Source organism: Denticeps clupeoides, chromosome 7 (genome assembly GCF_900700375.1).
Source record: "Denticeps clupeoides chromosome 7, fDenClu1.1, whole genome shotgun sequence".
Classification (NCBI taxonomy): Eukaryota; Metazoa; Chordata; class Actinopteri; order Clupeiformes; family Denticipitidae; genus Denticeps; species Denticeps clupeoides.
This window is the reverse complement of record NC_041713.1, coordinates 11,749,533-11,769,580: the sequence shown is the minus strand read 5'-3', so window position 1 is coordinate 11,769,580 and position 20,048 is coordinate 11,749,533. Positions and strand designations below refer to the sequence as shown.

The 20,048-nt window shown below is 39.8% G+C and overlaps 2 protein-coding genes across 6 annotated transcripts; one reads left to right on the top strand and one right to left on the bottom strand.

Moving 5' to 3' along the window:
• The first annotated feature begins 902 nt into the window (after positions 1–902).
• On the top strand, positions 903–13,071 carry LOC114793994 (cytochrome P450 2K1-like). Of its 5 annotated transcripts, XR_003750288.1 has the most exons (13): positions 903–1,113; positions 2,064–2,283; positions 4,092–4,365; positions 4,551–4,713; positions 5,160–5,309; positions 5,404–5,564; positions 6,074–6,253; positions 7,387–7,528; positions 7,609–7,793; positions 10,967–11,108; positions 11,283–12,267; positions 12,492–12,641; positions 12,870–13,071. XR_003750288.1 is itself a non-coding variant. In XM_028986224.1 (11 exons), exons 1-11 carry the CDS (start codon positions 1,080–1,082, stop codon positions 11,468–11,470), a joined length of 1,839 nt encoding a protein of 612 aa, XP_028842057.1. In that variant the 5' UTR covers positions 903–1,079; the 3' UTR covers positions 11,471–12,373. The 5 variants fall into 5 exon arrangements, 3 of the variants coding, with proteins under 3 accessions (XP_028842057.1, XP_028842058.1, XP_028842059.1); XR_003750287.1 differs by having other exon boundaries at positions 12,492–13,071; XM_028986224.1 differs by lacking the exons at positions 12,492–12,641; positions 12,870–13,071 and having other exon boundaries at positions 11,283–12,373.
• A 647-nt stretch (positions 13,072–13,718) lies between these two features.
• On the bottom strand, positions 13,719–15,621 carry LOC114794591 (NADH dehydrogenase [ubiquinone] 1 alpha subcomplex subunit 4-like 2). The gene is made up of 4 exons (XM_028987242.1): positions 15,392–15,621; positions 14,671–14,756; positions 14,501–14,561; positions 13,719–14,191 (listed from the first exon to the last, which is right to left on the bottom strand). The coding sequence occupies exons 1-4, from the start codon at positions 15,431–15,433 to the stop codon at positions 14,135–14,137; spliced, it is 246 nt and encodes an 81-aa protein (XP_028843075.1). The 5' UTR covers positions 15,434–15,621; the 3' UTR covers positions 13,719–14,134.
• Positions 15,622–20,048: the final 4,427 nt, after the last annotated feature.

Genomic DNA, 20,048 nt, shown 5'->3' with positions numbered 1-20,048 from the left:
TTGTTTCTGTTGTGTATAAAAGTATAATTACTAGCATTTTATAAGTTTCAAAACCTTTGGTATTTTCAGTATTGGCCCTGTTTCTTTTCAATACCCTGCAGTTTGCCCTGACATGCTGTCAACTTCTGTGCCAAATCCTGACTGATGGCGACCCCATGAAAGCAAACCATCACAACGCTAAGCCCCGAATTCATGATTGACAGGAGAGTCTTGTGGTTAACTGCATCAAATGTGGCAGGGAGGTCGAGCAGAATAAGGACAGATGAGAGTTTTGCTGATCTGACCACATGTAGCTTTTCGGAAACAGCCAGAAGGGCCATCTCCATGGAGTGACCTTCTCTGAGGCCAGACTGGATTGGGATCTAGAAGGTTGTTCTGAGACAGATAAAGTGATAGCTGATTGTAGACACAACGTTCAACAACTTTAGAAAGAAGAGAAGTCTTCAGTGGTTATGGAAGATGGAGCAAGAGGATCCAAGTTGGAGGGTTCAATATAGATAAGAATATGTTGTGGAGATTTTGGGGGGGTTGTGAGCAGAGGTTTCAAGTTTTGCTTTGTAGAAAGTCGATTTAGCAGAGGTGAGGTTAGTGGAGAAGTTGCGTAGGGGATCCTGATAATGCAGCAGGTCCGAGTAAAGCTACAATATCTTGTATCTCCTCTCTGCTGCTCTTAGTTCCCTTCTACTGCCGCGCAATGTCTAAGATAGCCAGAGAGCACAGGGAGAGGTCCTTTTGGGTTTGGAAGATAAAGGACAGAGATGATCCATAGAAAGGGGATGTACAAGTGCATGTACATGGAAAGCTTGTACTTTGCAGCAGGGAAGAAATGTAAGTAATGTATGTTTTTATTTCCTTTTAAATATGTTTAATTTGACCAAAATCCGTTTTGTAGTGTAGGTAAGGGTTAAAATGTCGGGAGCGGCCCCTTGTGGGGAGGACGTTGGTGCAGTCTAGTTTTCCCGGCCAGACTGAGTTCACCTGTCTGGAGGGAGGTGCGCTCCTACAGGAAGACCCGAGGTCGTAAATCGTTTTCATCAGGAAAGCCACCAGCAGTGCGAAGGACACTACACACCCCTAACATGCACTCTTCACCCTCCTGCCATCCGGAAAAAGGTACCAAAACATTCGGGCCCTCACTGCCAGACTATTAATTTAATGCATTAATTTACTATCTATTAATGCACCATTGGATTTGCATAGCAATATTTGCACAATGTCTACGTGCTTTTTGTTAAATGTTACTCTTGCACCGCCTGTGTTCTCTGTTTGCACTTTACGTATCCCCGTTTGTGTGTTTGTGACATGACAGTAAAGCTCAACTTCACTTCAGATACACCACTGTTCGTCGGACATGTACTTGTGCGTACACCGCTTCTCCTTGCACATGTGCATGAAAACCATGTACATAAAATGCTTGCACAAGCGCTGCTTTTCCTTGCACATGTACGTAAAAAGCTTGCCACTTTTTCCTCACACATTAATTGTGTTTAATCTGCAGACTGTCTTATTCTCTTAGTCTACGCACATAACACTGTGTTGAACAGTAGCACTCTGGATGAATTATTACTCTTATCATCACATCTCCACATCACATTTCTTTTATTTCAGCACCAAGACCAACCTTTGGAACATCTTGTAAAATCTTTTATACTATTATACAGCATTTCTTTAACCCCAAATAATCACATTTAATGCTCAAAGGTTTTCCGTGTCAAAAAAATACAGTGCAATACTCTTTTCCCAGAGGTTCAGTCTGTGAGGTGCTTCAGTCTGGCTTCAGGCTGTTTGGCTTTATTTAAAAAAAAAAGAAAAAAACGGGTTTTACAGCTTGAAACCATTTGGGTAATATCTGCTTTTTCAACATTTCTTCTCTCTGTTTTCCCTGTAAGTTTGTCATTTATTTCTGCTACTGTCTGTGCGGATTTCATGCCAGGAACAAGAAACAACTCAATATGGTTTACCTGGAGATTCACATCTGTCTCTGTGGTGCTCATGTTGTGTATGTCACATTGTTTCTTTCAGGTCATTTGCAAACAAAATGTGCTTACAATGTGTGTCTTCAGGTCCATCATTGTATAGCTGCATCATTCTCTTGATTTATGATGTAATCTCACTGAAGTTTTTCTTGGAGAAGCCACTTCTCTCCAAGAAAAAGATCAAGGACAGACTGATATTCTGCAAAAAGCACAGGGATTGGACTGCAGAGGACTGGGGTAAAGTCATTTTCTCTGATGAAGCCCCTTTCTGGAGCATCTGGAAAAATGATTGTCCTGAGAAGAAAAGGTGAGCGGCACCATCAGTCCTGTCTCGTGCCAACAGTAAAGCATCCTGAGACCAAGAGTGTGGGATCACTCACAATTTTGCCTAAGTACATAGACATACCAACATATCCTCAGACAGCAACTTCTCCCAACCAACCAAGAACAGTGTTGTTTCTAGCATGATGGAGCAATGTGCAATAAGGCCAAACTGATAACTAAGTGGATCGGGGAACAGAAACAAATTTGGGTCCATGGCCAGGAATCTCCCTGGACTAGAATTCTCAAGAAGTGGATGGACAAACAAAAACCTACAAATTCTGACAAGCTCTGATTAAGAAGGAATGGGCTGCCACCATTCAGGATTTGGCCCAGATGTTGATTGACAGCATGCCCGGGCAAATACACAAAAGAAACAACTGACAGATCAAAAAACAATAAAGCAGAAAACTGCTGAGTGAATGACACAAATACTGTGAAAACCAGTATTTACAAAACTTTTGGCCATGACTGTATATCTGCCACAAACCTTGGTAGGCTGTGAACATAGCCATGGAATTTCTCAAATCCATATACTTGTCCTAAGCATTCCTTCTCAATTTGTGCACATTGACACTCAGTCAGTAGTCATTGTTTTAAATGCATAGACTACTGGACTCCATCAATAAAGTCGACTTTACAAGTTGACATGACTTCAGCGCAATCCCAGCTGTCAACTTTTTTTTTTACATCACCATCTCCAAGCTCTCCTTTCCCTCCATAAAAAAAATTATATAATAAAAATAGTAATACTGTAGCACTCGCACTGTTAGTTGATTGGCTTTGTGTCGGTTTTTGTCAGTTCACAGACACACACATGAACTGAACTGAACTGAAACCAGGAAAATCAAAAACTGGGAAGACTCCCAGACACGTCAAGCTCACCCCTGGAGACCAACTCCCAAAAGACAGTCATGCTTTCTAATTATATAAAAAAAAGAAAATGCATAAAAAAGCGTATCTGATTGTTGTCTCCTTTTATTTAGTCCGCTTTAATGTGGTGGGGAGAAATAATCCACGCTGTCCAGGTCCCTAAGGCAGATGGAAAGTCTTTACCTCATCTTACTGCATCAGCTTCCCCATCCGCACTGCTTCTTCCTCACCGCGTACCTCACCTGCTTCTACATAGGTTGTATATATTGGGGTGGTAGTAGCTTAGTGGGTGGTAGTAGCCTAGTGGGTAACACACTCGCCTATGAACCAGAAGACCCAGGTTCAAATCCCTCTTACTACCATTGTGTCCCTGAGCAAGACACTTAACCCTAAGTTGCTCCAGGGGGGGACTGTCCCTGTAACTACTGATTGTAAGTATGCTGTAAATGTAAATATATATTAAATACATGCATTTAGTATAACTCAGTCTGCAGTTCTGTACAGAAATTATGTAAATGGGATTTATTTTGTACTCTTTATTCTATAGTATTCTATGATACATTTATTATAAATGTATCATAGTATTATAGTACTTCTATAGAATATCTATCCCTTCATGTATCCCATTTTTCCCACTAGTTTTAACTCCATTACATTTCAGGTTTTTTATTAAACTTATGCAAGTAAATCTTAAACAGATATGTTGCTTGTTCTCAAAGTAAGCTTGAAGAAAATACTTTTGTATTTTGTACCTTTACTTCAGCAGAGTTTTGAATATGGGACTTTGTTTTAACTAGAGTAATACTTTACCTTTGCTACTTCTACAGTGAATCAAGAACTTTTTGTACTTTTGTGTTCTTCATTCATCACTGATTAACATAAGTGACCCCTGTTTACCTTTAACTCATTACAAATCCACAGGCCAGCCACGTCTCACAGTGATTTAAGAAATATCTGGGATTCTGACTTCCCAGCTTCTGTGATTTTCTTCGATATGGACTTACTGGAAGAGCTCCTGCAGTCCCCCTGCTCGCTCGCCCTGTTGTCAGCTGCCCTGCTGCTGGTTTGTTACCTGCTGTCTGCTGGCTCCAGAACCTGCAATCATGAAAAGGAGCCTCCTGGACCAAAACCTCTGCCCTTCCTGGGAAACATGTTGCTGCTGAATCTCAAAAGGATTGATAGGTCCTTGTGTGAGGTGAGAAAGCAGGCACAAAAGAAACTCGAATGCTTCATAATTTTCAGATCTGTGTTTAGGCGGTGACTTGGATTTTATCATCACTTGGTGTGAAAAGAGCTAAAATTGATCCTGTGTTAAGGAGTTTACAGAGTATGGCAGCCTTATGCATCATAATGAAACATCACAATTTCAATTTCCCACAGCTTTCGAAAGAATACGGCCCAGTCTTTACAGTGCACCTTGGTCCTCTGAAGCTAGTCGTTCTGACAGGATACAAGACAGTGAAGCAGGCACTTGTAAACCAAGCAGAGGCGTTTGGGCACCGAGAAATTATGCCCATTAGTCGTGACCTGAACAACGGTTATGGTAAGGTGAAGGATATTTTGGAATTTTTGGACCATTGTTTGCTATATGTATACATATGAAGGCAGATTTATGAAGAGCCCCTTTTTAATTGATAATGATGCCTGTTAAATGGACACAAATTTAACTCTCATCCTTAATGACATAAAATGATGTGAACAATTAGTAGTTGGGGTCAAAAGACACAATCAGAACTGTTAAATTCCAATCATACATTTGTTCTCTGCTCGATGTCAGTCCACAAATCTGAAAATTGTTAAAATAAATATTAAAAACATGACAATCCATGAGCAATAATTGTCACATGTTTCTAGGACATAATAAGTAACACAGTTGGCATGTAACAAAGTCCAAATGTTCAATAAAGTGCAATTCCTTGTTTGGAGTTGTGAACTGAACCGGCATAAACTGGGAATGTTTAATGATTACTTTGATTTACTTTTGAGTAGGAATTATTTTCTCCAATGGCAAGAACTGGAAAGAGATGAGACGTTTTGCAATTGCAACCCTTCGAGACTTTGGGTTGGGCAAGAAAAGCCTTGAGGCCAAAGTCTCAGAGGAGGTTCAACACCTGATTGCAGCATTTGAAGAGTTCAAAGGTGAATGCAGCATGGAAATTGACTTTCTTTTCTTTAGGAAGTACAGTGTGTTATGGAAAACAGCATGTTTATGTGTTCTGTTACATCCTTGCAGGTGAAGCATTCAACATGTTTCAGCCTGTGACATATGCTGTCTCTAATATCATCTGTGCCCTTGTGTATGGCAGCAGATTTGACTATGCTGACCCTAAATTTAAGGACATGGTCAGCAGGACAAATGAGACCATAAAACTTTCTGGATCACCTTCTTTATGGGTAAAAGACTATTTTTTTAAATATATAAAATGAACTTAAATTAATAATAAATAATACATATATATAACATTATTAACAAAAATACCCCAAAAATTAATAATTAAATGTCTCATTAATTATTTTAAATGGCAAATTAAAACATCATTAACTTATTCAATATGATATAAATGATGAAAATTGGAAATAAAAACATTATCAATAAATTAAATGTGTCATATTGAAATATTTCACAATTTATTTCAATTTTAGAAAGTTTATGAAACATTTAATTAATTATCTGTTTAATTTTGGCAGTCCTAGCATTCCATTCTTCATTTATAAGGAGTCTTTGCATTTTGTCTTTAAAATGCAATGAAGTGGTTCTGGTAGGATTCTATGGTTTGTTATATATTAGATATATTTAATTTAATGTACATTTTAGCCTATGAAATGGGATTGTGCAGAATACAAATATTAACATATTTATGTATTTACATAATACACAAGATTTCTTGATTCTGTGGATTCAGATCTACAACACCTTCCCCTGGTTGAAGTGGGCGGTCCCAGCACAGTGGCAAATTATGGAGAACATGAGAGAAAACATTGGCTCAGTTAAAAGTCTTATTGAATGCCTTCAGAAGACTCTGAACACTTCAGACCAAAGGTGCTTAGTTGACACCTTCATTGCCCGAATGCAGAGTGACAAGGTATTTAAACATAATTAATTACCAAGGTTAAGGAATACGTGCTAAAAAAAATCTCTGTTTATGGTGGTCCAGTGTGTCATTGAACGTGATGTGGTGCTAGATACATTCCAAATACACTGTACTGGTGGCTGCTAAGATATCCAGCTCTTGTCATAGCTGCATAGCTTCCTTAAGGAGACTAGGACTCGCCCAAAAGTAAATCTATATGCTAATGAATGTAGATTTGTCCATCTGCATTTATTATTACTACCTTATGTATGGGGAAGGCGTGTTTTGAGATGTAACATGTGTGTGTGTGTGTGTGTGTGTGGCGTGCGGGAGGGATGAATTACATGAGAACTTGGTGTATTTGTATCATATTTTGTGTGAGGTATCATATTTTTATGATTGCTAACTAACATTCGTGCTTCTGACATGAACATTATCTGCAATTATTTGTGAAGTGTAGACACTGCACTATGTTGTCCACCTTATGCAGCATAAAATGGTCCCACACTTCAGACATTTTATGCCTTTTACACACACCGGTATCTTAATTTTCCGCCAATAAATCGCTCCTCCTTAAATCTATGAAATGTGCTTCAGTTAAAACAGTGCTTGTAAAACAATGATACCGGTGCTGCGCAGCGCCGCACTGCGTAGCTCCATGGGCGTGATACGGACTTTGGTGACAAATTAAATGAAGCCTCAAGGCAAAGAATTTTCCTCAAACATTTTTTTGTAATCGATAAAAATAATATTTAAATAATTGCTTCAGCACTAAATGAGACAATTAGAAAAGTGAAAGTGAAGTGAGTGTCATTGTGTAACACTGCAGCACAGCACACGGTGACACAACAAAATGTGTCCTCTGATTTTAACCATCACCCTTGATGAGCAGTGGGCAGCCATGAAAGGACATTGAGACGGTGCTTTGCTCAGTGGCACCTTGGAGGTTCGGGATCTGCTTCCTTACTCGCTAGGCCACCACTGCCTGCCCCACCATTGTCTCTTTCAGATGATTTGCTTTGTCTTGCTCTTTTTCATTCTCGGTGCTAGTTTTTCAGTTTAGCTACTTTAACAGAGGTCTGTCTCATGCTGTATTGATCAGGATAATATTAGTCGGTCACTCTGACACGATCTTTGCTTTACAGGAAACAGGCAAACAAGATTCTCACTTTACTGATTACAACCTGCTGATGTGTGTGCTCAACCTGTTCTCGGCTGGAACCGACACCACAGCCACTACACTGCGCTGGGGCCTGCTGTTCATGGCCAAATACCCTCACATCCAGGGTAACATTTATTAATGTTAGATAACCATAATGTGGAAAAAAAATTAAAAGCGTGACATCATCACGACACTGTGTGTACAGATCGAGTACAGGAGGAGATTGAGAAGGTGATTGGCCTCCGGTGCCCTGTTGTGGAAGACAGGAGAAATCTGCCCTACACAGACGCAGTCATCCACGAAACCCAGAGACTGGCTAACATTGTCCCAATGAACCTTCCCCACAGCACCAGCTGTGATGTTCACTTCCAGGGCTACTTTATCAAGAAGGTCTGGTTTTCAGTGATGAGCATGCAGGCTTCACAAACAGTATCAAAAGTACTGTTATTGTGGCTCTAATGTCTATTTTTAATTTACTGTTTAAATAAATTCAATTTAGGCCAAAGAAATTTGTTACTTCTGACATAATTTTTTAATGGAATGCCAGTAATTACTCTGCCACTGATAACTATTTAAATGATCGTATATTTATATTTATATACATTCTGATAAAAATCCTTTAAAAAAAAAACACATTTACAACATTTATCAGACACCCTTATCCAGAACAACTTATAATCAGTAGTGACAGGGACAGTCATCCTGGAGACACTGAGTTAAGTGTCTCGTTCAGGGACTGTGGCTTCAGACCACCCACCCACAGACAGTCTTTGGAATCTGGAACTGTGAATAATATTACGACTGAATGCTAGTACTGTGTGTGAGTTACTGAGCGCTTGCCGATATTGTGATCTGGTGCAGAGTACAGGTACAAGAACTGTTAAAATTTACATTTTAGTGGACATTTTGGATTTTCTTCTACTACTGTAATCACAATAGATTTGTTCTGTGATCATTGTATCATATAATGGCTTGAATCAAATAATATAAGCTAAATTTATGCATTTGAAAATATTGTAAATGTGATCATCTAAATCTATTTTGACCTGTTAATGCAGCACATATAAACTCCACAATCTTTGCTTTTGGCATTGCAAAAACAGACAGGTTTTTGAAAACTAACTGATAATCTTTCTGCATATTTGATTTGGTGCCGAAAATTAACTAAAAACAATAGGCATCCTTGAAAACACACAGGGTGTGATGAGAGAAATTGTTTATGAGACAATGAATACAATCAAACAATGAATACAATCATTTTATTCACTTGGTTGTAGTTTTTCTTACATAAGTCAGACTATAAAAAAGTTATTATAAGTCAGCTAGTGTAAGAATTCTCTAAATAGGAATGTCTTAAGCTGATATGGGCTTTCTGGATAAGGGCGTCTGTTAAATGCCGTAAAATGTAGATGTAAATGAAAATACTCAGCGACTGTCCTGTACCTAGGGGCCAAGACAAAGAAGAGTCTAATTTAAATTCAAATTTTATTTGTCACATACATAGTCATACATGGTATGATATGCAGTGAAAGGCTTTTTGCGACTGCTACAGACCACAGTATTGCAAATGTTGCAAGTATACAATGAAAAGCAATATGCAAATATTGCAAACATATCCAAATATTAGACTTTTATGTCTTTAACATAAAATAGGTGTAATAGGTAGGGTGAAGGTGTGCAAATGAGTGAAAGTCAATGTATAAAGATTAAAAGAGCAAAAAAAAAGAGCAGAGATTTTGTGCAGAGAGTAAAAAGTGCAGAGATTTTGTGCAAAGTGATTTTGTGCAAAGAGTCCAGAGTGATTGAAGGTGAAACGGCTGGAGTGTATTGGAGTTCTATGTAGTGTTGTTGTTGAGAGCTCGAACAGCCTGTGGGAAGAAGCTCCTCCTCATTCTCTCTGTGTTGGGCTTCAGGGAGCGAAAGCACTTCCCTGATCGCATCAGAGAGAACAGTCCATTGTTGGGGTGGCTGAGGTCCTTCACTATCTTCCTGGCCCTGGTACAGCACCGTTTGCTGTAGATTGATTGAAGGTCAGGGAGCTTGGTACAGATGATGCGTTCAGCTGATCGGACCACCCTCTGTAGGGCTCGCCTGTCCTACATGGTGCTGTTCCCGAACCAGGTTGAGATATTTCCCGTCAGGATGCTCTCTATTGTGAAGGAGTACAAGTTCCTGAGCACCTTGGAGGGCAGTCTAAAGTCTCTCACACGTCTGAGGTGGTAGAGACGCTGCCGGGCCTTTTTCACCACGGTGTTGATGTGACAGGACCATGACAGGTCCTGCATGATGTGAACATCGAGATAACGGAAGCTGTCCACTCTCTCCACTGGGCTCCTGTTGATGACAGGGGTCTGGTAGGTCCTCTCCTGCTTGGTACTGAAGTCCACTATTAACTCCTTTGTCTTGCTGACGTTCAGGTGGAGATTGTTCCTCTGGCACCAATTCTCCAGATTTCCAACCTCCTCCAGGTAGGCCGTCTCGTCGTTTTCAGAGATCAGGCCCACCACGACAGTGTCGTCAGCAAACTTGATGATGGTGGTGGAGTTAGTAGTGGCTGTACAGTCGTGGGTGTACAGAGAGTACAGCAGGGGGCTCCAGTGCTGAGAGTGATGGAGGCTGAGACATGTCCGCCCATCCTTACTGCCTGTGGTCTCCCGGTTAGGAAGTTGGAGATCCACTGACAGAGAGATGAGCTGAGTCCCAGGTTGCTCCAGCTTGGTGGTGAGTGTGGAAGGGATTATCGTGTTAAATGCTGAACTGTAGTCAATGAAAAACATTTTAACATAATTTCCCTTCCGAGTGTCCTGGTGGGTGAGTGCTGTGTGAAGGAGATGTGAGATGGCGTTGTCTGTACAGATGAGTGTCTTCCTCGTACCTTCAGAGGCAAGCAGTACTGGAGGGTCAGAGAACGTGAAAATTGAAATGGATAAAATAGCTGAAGCCTGCTACTGCCATTATGGGTAGCAGCATATTCTGAACCTGTCTATCTAAGTTTGTTGAGAAACTAGCAATCAAAAATTTCCATCAGATTTAAATCATAACTCTATGTGTTTCCTTGGATTAGACAGTAAATTTTTGTAAGACAAAATTGTATGTGGTTGAAGCAGAAGTAAAAGGCATTTGATCGTGAAAGGGCCCTTCTTCAAAAAAATCTCATGGAGGTTCTGGCAAGCTGGAATCTGACATGTTCTCCATCTTTAAAGCCACCATAAGCAAATTCATGCAAAGGGTATAGCAGGTCAATAGCCGTGTGCTGTAATTCAGTTGGTGCACTTACAGCATGCATCTTAGTGCATCTTGATCTAACAGGTCAAAAGTTAGATTTTTAAATGTAAAGTTAAAGTAAGAAGTCTAAAAAAATTTGAACACTAGTAAAGTACAGATACACAAAAAATGCTTAAGTACATTAAGGAATTACATTTACTTTGTTACTGTCCACTACTGCAAAAAGCACAAACAGCATAAATGAACATAAATGCAAATGCTCTTACTGGGCTCTCAAAGTAGTGGAAATGAGTGTTTAGTGATACCCATCAGTCACCTGTTGCTATGTAATCTTGTAGGGGACCTGTGTGATTCCGCTGCTCACATCAGTCTTGGAGGATGAGCGTGAATGGGAAAAACCCCACAATTTCTACCCAGAACACTTCCTGGACAAGGAAGGTTGCTTTGTTAAACGGGACGCATTCCTGCCCTTCTCTGCAGGTATGTCTAACTTTTGTTTGAGCTTTTTGTGTCTTTTTTATAAAGATTTTCACTATCATCAATGCACAAAATCACAAATGAAGCACATCATCATGTGCAAGTCCCATTTCTACCACTATGAGCTGCATCAAACATACTTGCCTCACCTCATAAATAAAGTGTCTTTCTGCACAGGGCGCAGGGCATGTCTCGGTGAAGGTTTGGCTAAGATGGAACTCTTCATCTTCTTCACTACCCTTCTGCAGCACTTTCGCTTCACCCCTCCCCCTGGCGTGTCTGAGGACGAGCTGGACCTCACACCATTCGTCGGGTTCACCCTCACACCCTCCCCACACAAGCTGTGTGCAGTTAGACGTGTCTGAGAGAGCGTCTTGCACAGTAAATCCATATGCAAATTTATGGTGCCATATATGTGTAGCTGCAGACTCTACAATAGATTGTGAAAATTAACCAAAACCTTTTTTTATAAGATAATGTGAAGTAGGCCCAGACTAAAAAATCCACACATTTAATTGCATATTAATTTAAACAGCAGTTTTTGTTAATGACAAAATAATCAATATTTTTAATACTTTTTACATGTCTCAGTTTTTATAAGAAAGGAGCTACAGGTGGTGCTGTAGCTCAAGGCTGGTGTATCAAATATACAGAAATTCTGAGACGTTACAGAGTGCATTTAGAATTTTCAGCAATTACCTCCAGCATGAAATTCAACATATAATCGATTCATTTTTTTAATTAGCCATTAAATTAAATAACAATTTTGATGATCAATTAATAAAAAAAAGGAGGTTTGAGGGCCACATCACACATCAACAGTCAAATGTTTCATTGAATAAGTTGCATGAATTTGATTTAATAATTATTTACTCAGTAGTGTTACTCTGTGTTGCTGAGAAACCATTCTAATCATCTCTTCAAGATGGAAATCCAAAGGCACCTTTATTTTCAAATGTTCCTGACTTGATGGGGATGTGACGTCCCGTGGCAGAGTATGGGCGTGTTCTGTTTGTGTGTCTCTCTCTTTCTGTCTCTCTCTCTCTATAATGCTGCAGGGTGGCTGCTCATCAGCCCATGATTGGACTCCTCCCACTTCCTGCCATGATTGGTGGGCTGTAATAGGGGAGAGTACTCAAAATGGCATCTGCTTTGGGACAAGGTGAGGGTGTTGTTGGTGAAGTGAAAAGAGTGTTGGTGTGAAGCAAGAAGGAAGTGCTGTGAAGTATTGTGACCAGAAGACAAGAATAACTTAGACTGCCCAGACCTGTTTTGTGTGTGTTTTGTTGTTTCAATGTCCTTGTAATAAACAATTAGCCATAAGTGTTGTCGCGTCGTTTTGGTGTTTCTGCTCCTATGTCCCATTTGTTATGTCCCTGACCCTAGACCAGGGTCGTAACAGGGAAGCAAGTATCTCTTGGAAGATCAAAGAAAATCACTTTCATCCTCAATTTGATCACATTCATGGAAACTGACCAGAGACCAGCATACAAGGACGAGCTTTCTGTAGAACCACTGAGCTGCAGACATGACAAGGTACTTAATTCCCTGTGATGCGGGAGAAAAGACAGGCCTGAAGGTGAAGAGGTGGGCTGGTAAAGGAGAGGGCACAGTCAGTTTTTTATTTATTTTTTTTGGTAATTGCTGAAAACAGAACACATTGTCCCTTGGGTTGAAAGATTTTGCGAGATAAAATCAACAGTCTCTCTTTGCTAATCAGTGGCCCACTGTTCTGGTATAATCACATTTTTCCATTTTTTTCAGGACGGTCGGAAAGCAGTTCCCATGCTGAATGTGTGTTTATTTTTCCAGGAGCCGGAAGGCTCCTCCGAAGTTGTAAAGTAAACAGGACATTTTCTATTCTGTTATATTCTGAATTACTTCCTGCCATCAAGAAAAAAAAACAACGTATATGCACAGCATATTATATTCACCATGCCAATATTTTTAAACGCCTATAAAATCACACTTCATTTGAATGTTTTTATCTGATGGTGTGTCTGTGGTGTGAATAAAATGCGTTACATAACACCGTGTGAATGTGACCACAGATCCCTTACACGGGTTAAAAGTCAAGCTTTCAAACGTTCAGCTGGTAGCAAAGCAAACATCTGTTCATCTTTCCATTCGTGGCTCCTCGTCGATTTTCTCACGCACCGGGGCAGCAGGATACAGCACAGCATTTCAGGTCAGCAACTGGATAAAACCTCATTAACCGTTATCGGGGGTCATCGTCACCGACGTGGTGCGTTTATCCAATGTTGCAAAACGCAGCACTATGATGCGTGTTCATGATAAAAGGATAGGTTTGATAAAGCAGATGTTTTTAGAGGTTTTAAAAGCACATCTGGAAAGCAGGTGCCCTGCAGGGTCCCACTGACAGATATTTATTTCTTTTTGGGTCCATTTACTTTTAACTATGTATTTATTCTGCACATTAGCGCTCCCGTCTCGCCTATTCAGACCAGAGATCATCCCTTTGGAGGTAGTCAACGCAGAGAGCTTGATCTATCCCATGACCCCTCTTTCTCTTTGTGTGTGTACTGGTGCACGTGCAGCTGTGGCTGCATCTGAGTGTGTTAATGGGGAAATATCACATAAACTGCAACGTTCGCCAGGTTACATTTCTTTTATTAGGGTGGACGCATCAGCATTTTGATGACGTCCACAGCACACGGCCCTTTAAAATGCATTCATATTCCATTCACTGCCAGCCTGCGAGAACATGTCAGATGTAACGTGTGTGCAAAGCACACTCACAAGTTCAGCAGTATACAAACATATTACAGAGGTGTCAGCAGAATAAAGTGTGGTACCATTCACAATATTTCTCATTTTTGTACACATGAAAAATGACCCCAGACCAGTAGGCGAGGTCAAGTCGTGGTCATTTCAGCTCCTACTGATGTGGTCTCACAGAGGCTCCTGTATTTTTTTTTCTTGACATCAAAGCATCTAGAAGCTGCATGCAGGCTGGGTAGTGGACTGAGGAACAGAGCGGGGTGCTGGGCGTGGAGGAAAGCCCTCCTTTAAAAATCTGGGCCTTCCTTCTTCAGGTTCTTGTAGTCTGTGTTGATTGCCACAAACTGGGGGTAGAGAACAGCGTGCATAAGTTTACATGAGACCCCGCAGAACAGATTCTGATTGGCTGGCTGGGATGCTGAGCGGCATTTTCCCACAATAACATCTGTCTGGCACCCCACCCAAATGTTTACAGAACTTATTGGGCCATGACTGACAATGTCGGCCATGACTGACAATGAAGTTTCCTTGCAGCAGTTTCATGGTGCAGTACACCTTGTTTTTTCCATTTTTGACCAGCACTACTTAATTTAAGGGATAATTAAATTCAATTATATTCATAAATTTTACAATCATGTAAGTGTAAGTGGTACCTTATATTGGTAGGTTGGGCTAAGCTGGTTCCAGGGCTCAGGATTGCCTGTGTGGTTCCATCTGTAGTGATGGTGCAAAATTGTCAGATCAGAAAAGTAAATGAAAAGTAAACAACACAGTAAAGGACAGTAAAGCAGGCGGTGGTGGGGACAGCAATGCGAAGACCTACGTGACGTGGGGCCCCTTGGCCAGGCGAACCAGATAGAGGGACGCACCACCCATCCCCAGAAGAATGAAGAAGAACTGCGGGACAAGCTGCAGGTGGCAGATAAAGGAGGGAGGGGTTATCAGATTATCAAAGAACCTAGATTAGATCAAATTAGACTCCGACTTCATCATCGACTAGTTTTAGGAGTTCGGTCCTGGAGTCACGGAGTTCAAAACTCCCCCGAAGAAAACGCAGAGCGTCTTACAAAAGTAAAAAACATTCAATACAAAAATTAAAATAAAAAAAATTCCGATATGGGCATGTAGGCTTGTATTTACAAATGACACGTTTTACGAGGAAATTACAGATGTCAAACAGACCAAATTACAGTATCAGAATATAATACAATAATTTAGTAATGTCGCTTCAAATCTGGAATTTCTACACGATGTAGATGTACGATGTACACGATGTCTACTCGCACTGTGCCTACTTAACACAATTAAGATGACAAATATCTTAATTATTGTTGTTACTATTATTATTGCGATTAAAAATTATTTTAAAAAAGTAATGGTGTGACCTGTCATTAAAATATCTGAATAAAATGACATATACACTGCTAATTAAACACATAATTTCGTGTTTTATTGCTGTCGTAAATATTAAAAAATAATATATTAATATAATTTTTTTTAATAAAATAATATAAAGTCGATTCGTAAATAACGAGTAAACTCACCCCGGGGTGCTTTTTGGCGTGCTGGGCCATCATGCGGAACATCCTGGGACGACGGAGCCGGACAGGGTCGCTGTCACTGCTGATGGCGAGGGGGACGCGCGCGTGCACGTGGGAGGACGACAGGCCACCTGCTGCATCGAAATAGCGGAGAACCAAGCGGGTACCTGTCTGTCTGTCTGGCTGGCTGTGGGCTCCCTGTTCACTGTCGGCAATTATATAGCCTCTTGAGGCAAAACATGGTGTTCGGAATTTGAGAAAACTCCCACACCCACCCACCCACAGAGAGAGAGAGAGAGAGGGAGAGAGAGAATTTCAATAAACCAAAACGGTGAAGAATGCGTACCGGTTCGCTTTAAATTTGCTTTACTTTGATGGATTTTTCCATCTCTTATGAGTGTAACGGTTAGTTATTGCATATCTTCAGAATGTTGAAGTCAACAAACGATTTGCCCTTGAGCCCTTTTTTTCCTACAAGATGAATCCCAGAGGACGGAGCAGATGAAAAAAAAAAGTAAATGTTTGTCCCTTGCTGATCTAAACACTCATGTAAACACTGTCCTCTAGCTTTATAACCGATACTATTAATTAAAAAAATACAAAACTGTTCCACTCTCAGCAGATCCTTAAAAAAAAAAAAGCTTTGATTACACAACAAGGACAGCTTCATCAACTATCTCCAGGGTAATTATTATAATGATTCATTTAATAATAATGGACCTCAGGATAATTGGACAATTGAAGATACTCTTTCAGGGGTACCTTTTCCTCTCTGAAGATTTACGTGAACAAGTAGACAGGAGCCATTCATTGATTAATTACTTCTGCAATTAATATGTTTCAGGTGGCAACATATTATTTAATGTTTTTATGTTACTCGTGGAAAACGTCCTTGCATTGCCGAAGGCTCAAATAGCTGCATTAAGCAAATATATCAGATAATGAAAAGAATGAAGCCATATAAAACTGTACATGAATAAATCACATGCAATTCTTGAAAGGAGAGAGCAAGAACCAGCAGCCAAATGGGAGCTGGAAAAGTATCAACCAGTAATTTGACCCTTTCTTCAGTGCAAGGACATCTTTTCCATGAGCAATCAGTGAGAAGATATTTACTCCATTAAATAACAAGTTTTCTGTTAAACCACATTAATCGCTGCAGTAACCAGTCAAAAGTTTACTGACGTCAAATAGAAAATATTGCAGTAGAAAATCCGTAGGAATTAAAACCACATTGCGATGAGTTCTGTAGCGTATTCGGCCTTCAGAAAGCCACTTAGTAAGGCAATTTATTAAAAAGGCTTTCATTGGCTAAGAAGCACAAAGGTGGTACTCTGGAGTATTGGAAAAAAGTCATCTGGCCTGATGAGTCTAGACTTACCTTATTTCAGGGTGATGAAGCGTAGCACATGATGCCATAACCCCTGTACTTCTGTCTGTCGCTGATGAAGTCTTATTTTATTGTAAGAGGCAGTGCTAAATGGCAATGCTTGTTCTTTCCATATTTCATTTTGGCAAGGCCAGGATGATTCATCAGGGTCTAACTGTGACGAAGTTTTCAGGGTAAGCAGTGGTTTGACTCTCCTAAATCCATAGCGAAAATGAAATAAAGATGGTTTTACCAAACCAGGAAGGTGTTAACTAGTATGATGCCGAAAACAGAAATTCATAAGCGGACACATCACATGGTTGACTATTCACTTGCAATAATTTCACAGGTTAATTCAAAAGCATTACATTTAATCAAGTTTTCCTATTTTCAACCCATTCACCTTAAGTTCCTTTTAGTGGCAGTAGGTGTTGGTCTTTTTCATGACTGTGGGTAAAATTGGGGGCGACTGTTCACCCTTATTTTGGTTCTTGGGTTCATATCAAGATAGTGCCTGTGCTCAGTATTTGCAGATCGAACTCTGTAAAGTGTTCAATTTAGGACTGACTCTGGTCTCAGATTATATAAACACTGTGCAATGTTAATTTAACGCTGCCACATTCGATGTGTAATTTACAAAAAGAATTGAATACATTTGAATAAACTTATTTGATTTGCTGACACTTGCTCCACACATGAAAAATTTTTCAGCTTTCTTTCACGTGATAGAAAGTTGACGTTTTTGTAACCTTTTGAGAATATTGTTATTGTTCATACGCTAATAATTTCAATAAACAAAGTAAAAACATTTTTAGAGTTGCTGCATTTCCATGTGAATCCTTAATGGTCCCCTGACATGAAAATTTTACTTTGTGAAATTATTTAACATTAATAATAGTTCCCCTAGCCTGTCTATGCTCCTGAAGTGGCTAGAAAGTTCATTTAGACATTCTGCATTCTGACGGCCGGATCTGGAATTTGTCCCCTTATCTCTTCACAAGGGAAAATGGAAAAACGCAGACATGACATCCTGTCTGCGCCAAACATTGTGGTTGGTGAATGTTGTTGATGATGTCATTTCCGCGAATGCCCCCTCAGCTTCTATAGGCTGCTCTCCTCCTTGTCCCGCCTCTCTCCTCCTCATTAGCATTTAAAGATACAGACACTGAAACAGCACGTCCAGGGAAATCTAAAATCGACTGTAATTCTGCACCAAGGCAACATTTCCGAAAGAGACTTCAGATACAGTATTACGGGACCACCAAGACCGATATTAAAGCAAAAAAAATGATCATGTACATTTTCTGAACCTTTTTTCATATCTAAAGAATAATTCTGCTTTTGTGATTGGCTGTGGTCTTTTTACTCTATTTTACTTTTATTATCACTCTATTTTAAGGGTGGGGAAAATACTGATGGTGAATAATTTTAGCTAATGACTGACATCAGTAAGTGAGTATTAGAGAAATAGAAGAGGACTGTTTCATTACTTATTAACAAAAAAGTAGCTCTGAATAATCATGCAAGACATTTTAAAACCCAAAAAGAGAATGTTTCACTTGAATGTTACTGAGTGGTTGTGCTCTCAGTAAATAGTACATGAGAAACATGATTTCGTGTTATAGACCAAAACAAGGATATTGTATTAGAAATACATTTACATTTTACAAATGTAAAATTTGTGTGGACAGCACACACATTGTTCTGTGGACAATTTTGAAATTTAATGTTAAACTACAAAGTGATTGGCTCATCAACTGTCTCTTCATAACTAAGGAACAAAAACACCATTGCTTAAAGTGATGCTGTGTTAATTTGATGTTTTAACCTGAGGAATTATACTTCATTAACACCATTCACATTCCTGCATTCATGTCTGTGTGTTCCATAAGAGAGGACGGTAACGGCAAATTGAATCATAAACAAGTCAGATAGTACTCGATAGTACTGCCTAAGCTTCATGTTGACCGGAGTCTTATTTGAAGTCATATGCATTCACAGACGTGCTGTTACTGAGCCTTTACAGAATTTCTAACTGTGACTCAACCAATCACCTATTACAACAGAGCTTATCCTTTCACCCATTTTCACCTAGGTCAAGGGTTAAGGGAAGCTAAATCCTTTCCTACAAATCCTGGGTCACACCATGTTTTTCATTACAAGATGAACACATGAAAGGGAACAGAATCAGGTACACATATAAGCGGCCATAATGAAATTAGAAGTAAGGTCAATAAAAGCTGGTAAATAGAGGTTGGATAAATAAAGTAAACCAGGGAAACAAGAAACAGTGAGTAAAAAACAGGTAACAGATAATGTTAGACGATAAAGGAATCGTTAGTGAAAAGTGAAGGGATTGTCATTGTGAAACACAGCACACGGTGACAAAAAAAAAACGAAATGTGCCCTCTGCTTTTAACCATCACCCTGAGTGAGCAGTGGGCAGCCATGACAGGCGCCCCGGGGAGCAGTGTGTGGGGACGGTGCTTTGCTCAGTGGCACCTCAGTGCCACCCTGGCGCTTCAGGATCCGAACCGGCAACCTTCCGATAACAGGTCCGTTTCCTTACCGGCTAGGCCACTACTGGTCCAGTGCAGTGCATTTAACATTTTAGGGACTTGCGTAAGGAGTTAGAATTTTCAAAGCTCCTAATGATGACTGTGAACAGGCCATAGCTCAGTAAAGCCAATTAAATTCTGGAACTTAATTAGGTTACCTGAAAACTCAAATGAGCGGAAAAATGTTGCAGCCTCTTTCGCCCAATATGCAAGAACACAAAACAATGATTCAATTATTCCCAGCAACAAACATTTTTAACAAGGGTCTAAAAACATCAAGTCAAAGTCAAATTTATTGTCATCTCACCATATATAAGTACACAGAGAGGCGAGATTGCGAAGCTTCGAGAATTCACAATGTCCAAAAGACAGTGCAGATAAACTTTACATTGTCTTATGCTTTATGGCTGAGTTGCTGTTGATCATAGTTGATATTGGAATATTCATGATGAAAACTCACGAACCAAGAAAAAAAAAAGTCTATGAAATTAGCATGTGCTTCTGTTGCATTCATTACACATAGCTAAACGTTTTAATCTAGCAGATGATTTACGAATATTAGATTTATTTTATATGAATTTATTAGACGAATTTATCATTTTATTCCCGTCTCCGCTTCCTATTCAACGCGTGGAAGAAATGGTGGTAGGTGTTTGGGGAGCTTTTACTTTGAAACTCGGAGGAAACACCGGAAGTAGGAGCACCTTTGTTGCATCACCTTTGTTGCATCACA

What these genes read in the sequence shown, in the direction of transcription:
- LOC114793994 (XM_028986224.1), top strand. Translation starts at nt 1,080, where the DNA reads ATGCACTCTTCACCCTCCTGCCATCCGGAAAAAG. An exon ending in AGCATTTGAAGAGTTCAAAG is followed by an intron (nt 5,310 to 5,403) that starts GTGAATGCAGCA and finishes ACATCCTTGCAG; the next exon opens with GTGAAGCATTCAACATGTTT. An exon ending in ATTCCTGCCCTTCTCTGCAG is followed by an intron (nt 11,109 to 11,282) that starts GTATGTCTAACT and finishes CTTTCTGCACAG; the next exon opens with GGCGCAGGGCATGTCTCGGT.
- LOC114794591 (XM_028987242.1), bottom strand. Translation starts at nt 15,433, where the DNA reads ATGTTCCGCATGATGGCCCAGCACGCCAAAAAGCACCCCGGG. An exon ending in ACGCCAAAAAGCACCCCGGG is followed by an intron (nt 14,757 to 15,391) that starts GTGAGTTTACTC and finishes TGCCACCTGCAG; the next exon opens with CTTGTCCCGCAGTTCTTCTT. An exon ending in GCCCAACCTACCAATATAAG is followed by an intron (nt 14,192 to 14,500) that starts GTACCACTTACA and finishes CTCTACCCCCAG; the next exon opens with TTTGTGGCAATCAACACAGA.